The sequence below is a fragment of the Rissa tridactyla genome, chromosome 6 (assembly GCF_028500815.1).
Source record: "Rissa tridactyla isolate bRisTri1 chromosome 6, bRisTri1.patW.cur.20221130, whole genome shotgun sequence".
NCBI classification, from domain to species: domain Eukaryota; kingdom Metazoa; phylum Chordata; class Aves; order Charadriiformes; family Laridae; genus Rissa; species Rissa tridactyla.
The window spans coordinates 35,544,331-35,557,961 of NC_071471.1; the positions used below are offsets into that span (position 1 = coordinate 35,544,331).

The following is a 13,631-nucleotide window of genomic DNA, read 5'->3' on the forward strand; positions in this document are numbered from 1 at the left end:
TAATTAAAAAAGGTCATGATTAATCTAATGGATTAAACTAATGGATAACATCTTGATTTGATCTTACAAACAGACTTGCTGTCTAGTCCTGGCAAAGTGACAGCCTGGGATTCATCAGTCTTGTTTCACTTGGTTCATTTCTTCATGGTTTCTCACCATCTACTTTACCTGACTGCATTGTAAACAACCCCTTGTCTCAAGGAGTGGTAAAATTCGACTTCCCCCATTCTCTGGAGGCTCATTAGCCTACTTCAAGGTGATAATGTCTCTTTGATTATAGACCACAAGATGCACTGAGCTCAGGTACCAAAAAAAAAAAAAAGGAAAAGGCAGTCTTGCTGTTGTTCCCACCACTTAGAAGTTTAATCACTAAGAGAAGACCGGAAAAACCAACAAGGAAGTTTTGCTGTCTTTTAAATAAGTCAAAGCAGTTCATCAATGTCCAAAAGAGCACCATTACGGCACAAGGTAAACGGCAAGAATGGGAAGAAAGGCCTTTCCCTATTGTCTCAGCTCAAATTGTACGTGAAACTGCACCTTACACTGAACCTCACAATCCGCAGTAATCCTCATCGTCTAACAACCATAGGTAGTGCTTAGGTGTCTATATCCCCCATCACGTGGTTCTTGCCTGAGAGCAAACATGATAGCAGTTAATCATTGAGAAGCGACAAATCCCCAAGACCTTTCTCCTGTACTTTCACCGACATAATGTCCATGCATTTCCTCTCCTTCCCTTCTCCCACAGAAAGCCAGTCTAGTCCACACACAACTAATTGTGTATACATCTTTCCCTTTCACCATTATAAGAACAACTGCGCAACGCCTTTCCCAAATGGATTATAAACGGGAAAAAAAAGTAATCAGTGTCTAAAGCAACAGGGCAAGGCCCTGTAAGACATAATTGGGGGTAACTTTGCAAGTTATTAGCATTGAGACCTGACTTCTTCCACTATGACAGGGTAGAGTAACAAGGGCACTGATATAGACTTATTTTTCTCAAAGATTTTGACCAGGGCTTGTCACATAAATCTAAGCAACAGGCAAAGAGATAAAGCCAGTGCTGCGAATGGTTAACGTCTTAGTTTACCCCTCTCACCCCCTGGCTTTAGACAGTGAAAACGCCTTACTGTCTGTATCTCAGGATTTCACAGAAAAGTAAGTAGCCTGGCACTGGAAGAAGTCTGTTCAATCTTTCTCCTACTGAAGAGTTACCGCTCAGGCTGGATTGCATCTCTCCTAACCTCATCTAAAGAACAGTCACTGAGAAACCTCAGAAAAATATTTACATTTAGATTTAACTGGCTCCTGCTGAGCTACCACTAACTCAAGAGCTGCTGTTTTGTCTAGCAGTCCCATCATGAGAATTATCGAGTAATGCTAGTATGCAAAAACATTGTTCTCTTGAAGCACATTGCTTAGTCTGTTTTAATGTGGGACACTTTCACAAAATACATAACTTCTTTTGGTAACTTAAAATAATACCCTTCTAGGTGGAAAAAAAAATGAAATAAAGGAAAACAAACTGAACACAACAGAAAGAGGGTCTCAAGACTCCTCTCTCATCCTGCGCGAAGACTGCGCTACAGTTCTTCGTACCAAATAAGCCATGGAAAGGGATGACAGATCAAGCCCATCGAGAGAAAACACGTGACGGACAATCACAGGCAGGTATGTGTGTAAGGTAAAGGGGCTCTAAAAACAGTTTACCCTCCTAAGACAACAAGCAACTGCTTTCCTGGTTTGTGTTATTAAAGTTACTGATACAGCAAACTGAAGATGAGCAACAAGAAAAAAAAAAAAGTTAAAACAACTGGAGAGTCTCACTTTTTTACTGACTTTTTAAAGGAGCTGAGCTTTCACACAGTGAAGAATTTTGATACAGTGAACAGAGCAATACTTCTAGCACTAAACCAGACTACACAAAAGTGTAAGACATACTAAACTTAGATGCAACCAGTTCCGAGACACTTAGCAACATGAGAAAGACGGGATCAAACACACTACCCTTCAATCATGGATGGAGATAATACAAGGCTTTTCAATAAAGTCTTAGACGCTGTGAAAACGCCGCTGACCCATGAGCAAATAAGCAAGCTTAAACCCTGTGAGTGAAGCAGGCCTGGCACAGGGACGGACATTCAAAGAGGAGAACGTTCCAGACAGCACAGTGATACCATGACGGCACTGTCAGCGAGCTACCATTCAGGTATTTCGGTTGGGCTTTCCCAGCTGCACCGATAAGGCTGTACTTCTACACCAAGCACACACGTCGTTTCACCCACAGCAAGGCAGCTCCCTCCATACCAGCCAACCCTCACCTTGTTGTAGAACTCCTGCTCCCTGGGACCCCGAGGTGGCGGCTGCAACTGCTTCAGGACAGTCCCATCTGGATGCTGCAGTATACCTAGAAAAGAAGCATTTCCATCAGGGCTTAGTTTTAAGAAATACAGCTTCCCCCCCCCCCCCCCCCCCCCCCCCCGAAATAGGAAATACACCTCAGGGATGGCTTATTTGCTCAGTTGCACTGCTTTCAGTACATGCACAGTAGAGTCGAAATCGGTAGCTCCTACACAAATCCCTCAGCTGACGTCTGCTTGCATTCCTCTTTTTCTAGCCATCAGATGATATGCTGGGTCTAATCCTGCTCAAGGCCACCGCAGTACTGGGATTTGACATTAAAAAGTTCCACCCAAAAAACCCCATTCATTCATCTATGGAAGATTACACAGACACTCCCTTTTTAAACAAGCAATAAGTTGTTTTTCCAACAATGCCAAGAAGTTAAAGCAGTTAGTACCAAGCTTAACGCATTTCTCACTAACTAAACACAAATATACGTCCTGTGAACTTATTTCTATAGTAGTGGCGTAGAAAAAAAAACACTTCTATATTACTAGAAGTAGCACCCTTATACAGCTAATCAGGTGCTACTATTTGTGTCACCCATAATCATGGCACAATATAGAATTTCACCTCAGCCAGGCAACCATCTTCATCATGCCGGCACCAAAAAAACCCAAAATATCTTCCCAAAACAGCCTTAATGACTCTCCAGTCAGCAAGATCGCTGAGTAGCTGCATAAGGAATGCAACTGAATATCTGAGGGTACTCAAGAGGTGGATATGGGCAAGACTGGAGAAAAATAACTGCATCCCTGTGAAATGCACTCTAAATTTCAAGATCAACAGTTTGCAAAGGAAAAAGAAAAACCCACTTCTGGAAAATAAATTTTCTCCTAGAATTTATTCATAGCTTTTCAGATAGTAATTTATTTTGTTTAGAAGTGAAGCAAACACGTCAACTGTATCCAAAACAGGCTCCATCTTCAGATTAGCACTTGAGGAAACATAGTAAAGCGAGCCAGGAGCTTTGAGCCCCAAGAAGAGTTTGCAGTTGTAACAGCAATTGTGCTTTCACCTTTTAGAAAGTATTATCTCTGAAGGGGCTCTGTTGTGCAGTCTTGGAAACTAAACACAATCTTTAGAGCCCAAGATATTTACTTTAAAACAACCACCAGGCTTAGAAAAGTTGCTTCATTAGTTGGCTGTGCCAATGAACAAAGAGGAGGTTGAAAAATTTGTGTAGAACAGCTCTCAAGTCAAGTTGCTTGCTGGATTTTGTGTACTTTCCAGAACTAGAAAAATAATGCCACACAAGAACGTGCAAAACACCACAACATCTACCAGACACAACAGCTTCTTGCCCCCGACCCCTTTTACATGTGCTGGAAACAACTTAGCAAAGTGCACAAAGCACCTGAATAGCACTTGTTTAGAACCTGTATTGCTAACAGTTACAACATTTAAAAAAAGAAAAAAAAAAAAAAGCTTCTTATAACACATACTCCTCAAAATCTGCATGTTGGCTTTGATAAGATGAGAAGACAATCTACAAGGTAGAAAACCAGGCAAATATTCTGGGAAGTAGAATGCATACACTATGGGATTGATACATATTATTTGAAGAGTTTAATGTAACCTGACAGTGTCTAAAGTTCCCTCATCCTCTGGATTTCTTGACAGACTAGAGAACATACTCTAGACCTGAGGGAGGCCTGGAAACCAAAAATTCACGTTTCAGTGCTCACCAAGAAGATGAAAACTCCATAACCTTCCCTCTGATCTACAACCACCGCCTGTAGATCATACTAACATATGGACGTTGGTCATGGTTTTGTTCTAGGGTTCCTGTGTTTTTTCGGCACAGATAGGGAATAATATTGTTTTAATACATGAATAAGCAATTTAACATTTCTGAAGCAGCAGCAGCACTACACCGATATTAAAATTCTGAAGTATCTCACAAACATTTCCCTATGACTTTGCATGCAAAGCTTGTTAGCATTCTGAAACTCAAACCTACTGCAAAAATAACTAATACAGAAGTATGCACTCTTCTAAACAAAAATTATCACATCCAATCCACACGCTTCACTCAACCATAGACAAAACTGGTTCTGTGCAAACACACTGAACATTTACTTTAGAAGAGATCCTCTGTGGGTATCTAATAAGGACTGACCAGTATGTATGTGCCACCTTGACCTTTGCATCGGGAAAACGGTAGCCAGAGTTAGAAGTTTTGCAATTTGCATGACCGAGCATGTCAGACCAAAAAAGAATGATGCCTTTAGCTACAGGATCCCACCAACAGCTTGGGGACCTCCAGCACTTTGCAGGTACGGGCACCAAACCGCAGCCAGGTGTGGGATGTAAGGTGGCATATCCCATCAGCTCATTTCTCTCCACCTGCCTGTGGAATTAAGCACAACCTGAGGTGGTTACCTTCCTTACTACACATGATTTATGCTGTTCCTGGCAAAGCACTACTGAACAGTCACAGGGAGCAAAGGGAAAATCGAAACGTTATTCAGGAGGAAGGAAACCCCACGGCAAAGAAATTTTAAGGCACACTTTAACAAAAAAAAAAAAAAAACAGTTAAAAAATAATTTGGATACCTACGCGTCCTCTGTGTGTTTCTGTGTGGGGACAGACGGGAAGTTGAGCACAGGGGACAGCAGTGACATGCAGGAGGAAGCTGGGCAGAACAAGGAAGGCTCTGAACTTGAATCGGTAAACAGCTCAGACACTAACACCAGCCAGGTACAACCTTCAAGGTACACCTGCCACGTTGCATGCATAGCAAGAGAGGTATCCCGACAAAAAGGCACGCTGGTTTTATAGATTTATGCTTTTAAAATACTCAAGGCTTGATGGGGTAGAAAAAGGCAGAACGGAAAATAGTAAGGAGGGCGACTGCTGTAAGAAGAGGCAACAGAGAAGGTAGAAGACACGCTGGTCTCCTCACACATGCTTAATTAAAGTTCTCAGATTCTGGCATACAGATTTGTCTGTAATAGTCCTTACCAGTGCTATTAGCAACTACATATATCCACACATCTGGCCACTAGCTTCACAACAAAGACACCACAGGGAGCAGCACTGCAGAGTTATACATGACCCTGTATCTTTAGCATCTCAACTGCCTGCACTCCTACATACAACATCTGCAAAGAAATAAAACGAGAATATTCAGTTACAAAAATGAGAGAGCTGCGAGTGCCAGAGCAGCTCTGGTCTTCACTTAAAATGTAAAATTCAAGTTTCTAAGATGAGATCATCAACCGTGGTGGTAACTCTGCAGAAGAATCCTGGTCTTGCTCATGAGATGTCGTGGAGCCAGCTTTACCTAATCCATTTGAGCTGCACCCACAATACAGATGGTGTATCACCCATGTTGTCTTGATCCAACTGCGATAAAACTGACATGCCAAAGGTGAAGCTCCGCCCGAAGTGAGCCTTTTTGCCTGATCCCACCCCGTATTATGATATATGAAAAACAAGGCAGACGTACAGCTTCAAGGATCCAATGTACCTCCCTCGACATTTTATTGCACCGGCTGCATCAGGGGCAAGGGACAAGAATTACTTTGCTGTGGAGATTATCAGCAACAAGACATGCCACAGACGCAGGCTGCAGATAAGACAAACTAACAGTGCCATTAGTGCTGTAATTCCACTCACTGACATTTCAAAGGGGTTATGAAGTTGAGCCCTTGGCCCATTCGGCAGAGGCCGTTCCTACCAACAAGGTTCAAAGGCAATATGGCAGTAGCTACTCATTATGGCCACTCTCAAAGGGCACGCTGAGAGCTGAACGGACGTATACCTTACATTTGGCTGAGAGGCAGGAATTACACCAAATGTGATGTCCTGGAAGGGGGAGAAAAGGTTGCTAAATGGCATAACTTGGACGGTCACTCTGGCACTGACCACTGCCTGCGTTAAAAGGCACCTTCATCAGAAGGGCCAACACCTCACTCCTCAACCTGGAATTAAAACAGGAGATTAAAGCCAGCAGAGGCACACTTCAAAAATCCTCTCTATCCTCATGATATTTGTATTACAAGCCATTGGGTTGAACTTACTCTTACCACCAAATAAACAAGCAACTAAGAGGTGACCCCAGGTTGGAAAATCACTTGCTAATGTTTTCCTTCAGTTTTTGGTTTGGGGGTTCCCTTTAGATAAGGTATAGCTTCAACATATGCTCTCTGAGAGTACTGGCACGTTGTTACCTAAATTCCCGCTTTTTTAAAGGCTGCCTGTTACAACGCAGCTGAACCGCAGCGTCCCTTGGGCTTAAAGGCACCCATTAACTGCCCCTTCCCGACGCCCCGTCATCATTTACAAAAAAACACCAAAACCCCCAGCCATTCGGCAGCGGTGACACCTCACAGCGGGTGACCTCCGCCACCCCTCCAGCCCTGAAGAGGGCACAGACCCGCCCGGGGAGGCCACCAGGCCCCAGCACGGCGCCCAGCGGCGCCCGGGGGCCAGCAGGTGCCGGTACCTCAGCAGGCGGAGGCGGCGGGAGCCGACCCCTCAGGTGCCATGTCCCCCTCCCGCCGCCGGCCAGCCCCTCACGCCTCTCACCCACACCCCCCCACCGCCACCATCGGAGCTACCGGCCGCCGCCAGCGGGACGTGAGGAGAACTGAAGCCAGACCCGCCCCACCACAACCGGGTTTGGAGGGCGGGAGGGGGGGAACCCCCTCACGGGCGGCCCGGCCCGGCGCTCCCCCCCGCCGCCACCGCCGCGCCCCGCCGCCGCTCACCGCCTTTATCCTTGCCGTACATGTGCCCAGCCACCTGGTGCGACAGCGGCACGCAGCCGTTCAGCCCCCGCCGCCGGCCCCCCGCCGCCGCCGCCGCCGCGGGGCCCGGGGAAGCGCCGAGCGCCGGCTGGGCCGCCGCGGCCTCCTCCGCCTCACGGCGCCCGCCGCCCGCGCAGCGCCCGCGCCCGCCCTCGGGGCGTCCCGCCGCGGGCGGCGCCGGCCGCGGGGGCTCCGTGGCCATTTCCCGGGGTTGGCGGCGGCGGGAGGCGAGGGAACGGCGGGGCACGGCCGCACTGTGGCGGCGGCGGGCGGGCCTCAGCGGGCGCTGCGTGCCGGGACGCGGGCGGCGAGGGCCCACGGCTCCATCACCCCGCGTCCACACCGCTCCGCACCGCGCCGCGCCGCTAAGGCGGCGACTGGCCCCGGCACCGCCCCGCCCCGGAGGCGGCTCCGCCCCCGCCGCGGCCCGAGGCGGGGAGGGGGCCGCCGTCGCCGCCGCCCGGCGAGGCGCGGTCCCCGGGATAGGCCGCGACCGGGGCCCGGCGCCCCGGTGAGGCCGGGGCGGGCAGCGCCGGGGTTCTGCGAAGGCAGCAGGGCCTGGCGCACTCGCAGAGCCGGCCGCGACCCGCGGAGGGGCCGGGGACACCCGCCCCCGTGGGCATCCCCGCCCCGCCGCCGGCCCCCCGGGGTGTGAGGGGCGTGTGGTGGCGGGCAGGGGCCCATCCGCCTCCGCCGGGCCTCGGAAACCAGAAATACGCCCCAAACCCGCTTCGGTTTTACATCCGACACCCCGAGGTTTGTTTCTTTTCTCTCCAGTGGGTCGGAGGGACGATAAGCGAGGGCAAAGCGAGGCATGTAAATAGTATCAGGCCTTTAAAATGGGTAAAAGACCTTCAAATCAGCCTAAAAACGAGCCTGGCCATGCTCCGTGGGTGCTGGTCTGGGGTTCGAGGCGGGGTCACCCGGCCTGACAGCAGGTCCCGGCCCTGGGTGAGGGATTCATCGAATTTTAATCCGAATTTTAACCCCCCACAGGGAGAGCAGGAGCCCTGCCTTTGCCCACAGGACCCCGGAGCCCACCGCCTGGGTAGGAGACTTTATTAACGTTTCTTTCCTCTAGAGCATATTTGTCACCCTGTAATTACTGCCTTCTCTTTTGGCTGCTTCTTTCCTTTATAAAATCAGCTGAACTCTCTGAATATTAGATGTGCACTTTGTCTGCAGAACCCACCGGTATCAAATCGTGTTTAGTGTTAGTGGGATGCAGGAACAGGAAAACAAGAATGGAGATAGGAAAATGAATTTTAGCAGATACGTGACGTTCCCACAGGTTTTATAAAAATCGGCTGATGTACATCAGGAATCAGCGTTGAGCAGTGCGGCAAGCTTCGCTATTATGTGCCCCATCCCATGGTTGGGAGACATGGCATGTGGTTGGGAGAACTGGATGGCAGTCTGGGGGATTTACTGGGGAATTTAAAGTATCAAAGGGACAGGAAGGTCACAGGGAAAATGAGGGTATTGAAAAGTGAGAGGAAGGAGCGTAGCACATAAATCTGTCCAAACTGAGTTTCCTTAGTTCGTTGTCCATGGAACAATTTGTTTCACTCTCTTAATTGGTTAAGATGGCAAAGGCAGTGGTAGCAACTCAGCGAGATCCTTTTTGAAGCAACAAGGCTGGTCAGAAAAGTTACATCCCTCCCTCCCGAATGTCCTCTTCTCACCATTCATTACTGTCCAGCCCTAAAGATTAGGAGTCAGATGGTTGCAAGCGTAAGCTCCTATCTTCGGTTCCCCAATGCTGGAGTTTCCCAGGGGGCACTGACACAGGAGAGAAAAACCACAGATTGGCCAACCCTTGCACACAAAAAAATTAATGAGGAGTAGAGTGAAAAAAAAGCACAAGTGGTATGTGTCTGGCAGAGAGAAAGCTCCTGGTCTTGGCAGCGGCAGCTGCTGCAAGGTTTGGATGCCAACCTGAGCCTTGCGGAAAGATATTTCCCCCTGCAGAGATGTGAGAGACTGTCTGATCCAGCTCTAAATGCAGAGAGAAAAACATGATTAAAATGCCATGATTAAAAAAAACCACAGACTTGCATGAGTGCCTGTCTAACATCGCGATCTACCTGAGCCTGAAGTCTTCATGGGAAAAAAAAATGGAATTAAAAAGCAAAAAAGTGCAATTTAGAGGCTATTCAAGTACCAAGTCCTGAACTAATAGCTTCTAGATATCCTTGGAGCTAACAGAAGTGGACCTGGAGGGGATGAAAAGAAATACGAAAGCATGAGTAATTGGAATAAGTAAACACTATTTCCTTTTCCCTGATATTTGCTTTATTCGGATTTATGCATATAGAAATCAAGTGACGCGAGACTGTCTTCCGCTCACTCATTCCACCCTCAACGCTTCAGCACACAGAGTTCACTAATCTTATCTGGGAACTTCTCCTAAAGTAAAACAAACGAAACCCAGAGAATACCAGAAATGACAAATAATTAATTTCTCCGCAGGGTGTGATACTGCAAGAGTCTGCACTGAAAGCTGAACCTACCAGCGAGATTCCCAAGGAAACTTCTTGTCTCCGGGCTGTGCAACTGCACTCAAAGAGAAAGCGAAAGAGGCTGCAAACAGCTCCTGAAGAAGAGGCAGGTGGGTAGGAATCCCCCTCCCCGCCCTCCAACAAAATACATTTGAAAAAATTATGCTTAATTCTGGGTTACTTCTTGCTGGGAAAGTCTTGCCTCACTTGGTCTGACGAAAATGTAAACACTAACAATATTATAATAACAATAGATATTACACACTCATTTATTTTGCACAAACAGCTTCGTGCTGCAAGAGGATGTCTCACTGGCAGATTGCAAAGCGCACCCGAACTGAGCGAGGATTACAAAAATACCGCTTTCTGCTGAAATAAAGTTTTTCAAACACAACGGCTAGTTAATAACTAACCGCGAGATGCAGGGTGGTTTAGTACAGGAAATAAGCTCATACTTCAGTGGAAGTGCAGGGGGACATTAGGTAAACAGATTAGTGGGGCTGAGACTTGGCCAAAACATCGGTATTCTAGAGGCATGCTGACAGCAAGCACCGCTGGATTTTTGGCTGTCCCTTTGGACGGTTCACAGCCAGACGCTTCTTCCCCATCTCGCCAAAAATACCGCTCCTCTGCCTCAGCAGCCATGTCTTCTGCGTGAGGTCTGTACCGGAGATGTGGATCCTGCTGCCCGCAGAGCCACTTCCTGCAGCGGGTGGCCACGCTTGCATAGCTGCTACCAGACGGGCAGATTGCAGCGGAGCTGACCTGGACCATTTGTGCTCCTGATGAGAAATGTCAATCGGTGAAACCAATAATTTGCTGGATGGGTGAGAAAGAGCACCTGCAGCAGTGCTTCTGCGGGCAGGAGGGCCCATCCGTGTCACTTGGGGTACAGCAGATGTTGTCACAGCAGTGTGGAAGTTGGAGCCGTGTTGCAGTTCTTTTTTTCTCGCCGTTTCGCAGCAGAAGGACTGCTGTAGAGCGCTCTCTTTAAATAGCTCAGGGCTTTTAATCCTTTGATAGATTCACAGAAGTTCATAGAATCACAGAATGGCTTAGGTTGGAAGGGACCTTAAAGCCCATCCAGTGCCACGCCCTGCCCTGGGCAGGGACACCTCCCACCAGACCAGGCTGCTCCAAGCCCCATCCAACCTGGCCTTGAACACCTCCAGGGATGGGGCAGCCACAGCTTCTCTGGGCAACCTGGGCCAGGGGCTCACCAGCATCACAGCAAAGAATTTCTTCCTTATATCTAACCAAAATCTCCCCTCTTCCAAGTTTAAAACCATTCCCGCTCATCCTATGGCTCCCCTCCCTGTTCCAGAGTCCCTCCCCAGCTTTTCTGGAGCCCCTTTAGGGATGGGAAAGGGCTCTAAAGTCTCCCTGGAGCCTTCTCTTCTCCAGGCTGAACCCCCCCAGCTCTCTCAGCCTGTCCTCATCGCAGAGGGGCTCCAGCCCTCACAGCATCTCCGGGGCCTCCTCTGGCCCCGCTCCAACAGCTCCACGTCCTTCTGCTGTTGGTGCCCCAGAGCTGGAGGCAGCACTGCAGGGGCGTCTCCACAGAGCAGAGTAGAGTAGAAGGGGAGAATCTGCCCACTCGCCCTGCTGCCCACGCTGCTGGGGATGTAGCCCAGGATGCAGTTGGCTTTCTGGGCTGCAGCACACATTGCTGCCTCATGTTGAGCTTCTCATCAACTGAGACCCCCAAGTTCCTCTCCTCAGGGCTGCTCTCCATCCATTCTCTGCCCAGCCTCTATTTGTGCTGTCTTTTTTTGTTCTTGTTAAGTAAAGGAAAATCTAAGCTGCCTTTGTTTGTTGTAGCTGTAAAACTCAATGGTGCTGCCATCCATTTCTTTCCTAGCTATTGCCTTGTCACTGCGGCATCAGGTACCACAATGATTAATATTTTACTTGGCTCTGACTGATGCAAACTCTGTGACACTACTCTCCTCCCTGGCAACCAGGTGCATCTGGGGTTTTCCAGGATGAAAACAAAGGGACAGTGTCAAAAGCCAACCTACGCTCCCTGGAGATAATACAGTAGGTTTCAAAAATGACTGTGAGGTGTTTTCTGGATCACCTTTTCTACAAACAGAACCTCGGGGTGGAGAGGAGGCAGCAGTGGGTTCGTGCTCAGACTGGTTTTATTCAACATCTTCATTCATGACCTGCAAAAGGAAGCGTGCACCAAGTCTCCAGGTCTGCGGATGCCCATGACCTCCTTAGGGCAGTCAAGTGCCACACCAGTGGCAAAGAAATCCTGCAGAATCTCACAAAACTGAACAAAAAGCAGTGTGTTGGCATGGGAGCTTCAGTGTGGGTAAACGTAAGGTTTATCCACATGTAGAGGAAACTCATCCAAACCAAAGCTCCTTGATGCTGATCCTGGAACTGGCTGTCACAGGCCAGGAAAGACATCCTGAAGTCACTGTTGACAGCTGTCTGAGATCATCGGCCCAGTGTGCCTCTGCAGCCAACAGCAGCCGACAAAACGTTGGGCAACATCAGGAAGAGCATTGAGAAGACAACAAAAGGCGTCATTTTGCTGCTACGCGTAGCCTCAGCATGCCACGTATTGAGTCCAGCTTCCACGCCTGGTCTCTCACGGAGAATAGGAACATACTGTTAATTAATCGGTGCAGAAGATGTAATTAAACCACGATTTGTGGGGAGCCTGAATAAATGAAATGTATTTTAGCTGCCTCCAGCCCTAGAAAAGGACAATGAGAGATGTGTGTGCTTTGACATCCTTGGGCAAGTTGTGCTTCTTTTGGAAACAGGCATTAAAGCAAAGTCTTTAGTACCATCTCCTGTCTTGCAGGTAGATAAGGATTATTCCCTTTGTCCTTCTAAACAAAGATTTTCAAAGTACGGTGTTGTATCTCTGTCTGGGGGCTGCTCAGGGTTTACAAACGTATGATGGCATTTTACCAGTCATATCCTAATGCTTTAGGGTAACCCCGGTACTTGATTTAAGATGATTAACACGCGAAGAGGCCTATTTAAAATGCCTCTTTGTCTTTCCCTAGAGTCCACTTACATTGCCTCCACCTGCAGTAAAATCAAATACCTATTTATTGACTAAACCCACTGCCAACTGGCATTTTAAGAAGTCTCTTCTGTTAAATGGTATTCCATTCCTGGGCTTTTTCTGCAAAGCAACTGAATTTCAACTCTTAAAAAGTAATTTAAGACACCCAGGTGTTGGAGCCAAGAATGAGATTGAAAGAGCAAGATCCCACCATTTGAAAAGAACAACAAATTTAATAATTGCTGAAGTGAATGTCTGTTCTGGCTGTTGTTTCAGTATCTGAGTCTCGAGCAAGAGTCCCAGCAGTGAACAGACAGTGCGTCTTGACCACATCGCAGCCATGTATGGTGATATTTGCCAGCTGCAGAAAAGTATTTGAGAAAAGTTACGCACTCGGTGACCTTATTCATTTTGCTGCCTTTCTGTTGCAAGCTGACTTGACTGAACGGCACAAACATTCCAGCTACTGCGCAGATCCTTGCAGTGTGCTGAATTTTGAGTGCTTCGCACATTAAAGCTATGATTTCTGGCACACTGAAGAAGCTCCGCGTTTCTGCACAGGCTTCTCCCGGAGAGCAGAAGGCACTTTTTTTTTTTTTTTTAATAAATGTGCCATGCATTCAAAAACACCAAAAGAAAACTGCAGTCTGCGCGACAAAAAAGGATGCAGAGTGGAGCAGATTAAGGACAGTACAATGTCAAATCAGAGAGGAGGGATGGTTCTGTCTGCAGCTAGGGAAAAAATAGCACCAGAAACAATCTCTCTGTGCTTACGTGAGGCATATGCAACTGTGATGTATCGAAGACAGAAGTTGCTTGGGAACCCCGATAAATCCTTTCTTACCAGTCCGAACCGCAGGTGAGAAAGGTGGACTGACTTTGCTCCGCTACAGTTGTGTAAACCCAGTGATTTTCCCAACTTCAGGGAGCACAGCCAT

The 13,631-nt window shown here is 48.0% G+C and overlaps 2 protein-coding genes across 4 annotated transcripts in view; one reads left to right on the plus strand and one right to left on the minus strand.

Moving 5' to 3' along the window:
- Positions 1-7,522, minus strand: part of IPMK (inositol polyphosphate multikinase) — a 46,396-nt gene extending 38,874 nt beyond the window's left edge. For all 3 annotated transcript variants that reach the window (XR_008466941.1, XR_008466940.1, XM_054204995.1), the window contains exons 1-2: positions 7,123-7,522; positions 2,322-2,407 (exon numbers count right to left, since the gene is read on the minus strand). Coding sequence is in view for 1 of the 3 variants with exons in the window: in XM_054204995.1 (XP_054060970.1) it covers positions 2,322-2,407; positions 7,123-7,363 (327 nt within the window). In the remaining 2 variants the exon portion in view is untranslated. The remainder of the gene's footprint in view (positions 1-2,321; positions 2,408-7,122) is intronic.
- Positions 7,523-9,438: 1,916 nt separating this feature from the next.
- The window catches only part of UBE2D1 (ubiquitin conjugating enzyme E2 D1), a 39,497-nt gene continuing 35,304 nt past the window's right edge, over positions 9,439-13,631 (plus strand). The window contains exon 1 of the transcript XR_008466933.1: positions 9,439-9,772. The gene's annotated coding sequence lies outside the window, so the exon portion shown is untranslated. The remainder of the gene's footprint in view (positions 9,773-13,631) is intronic.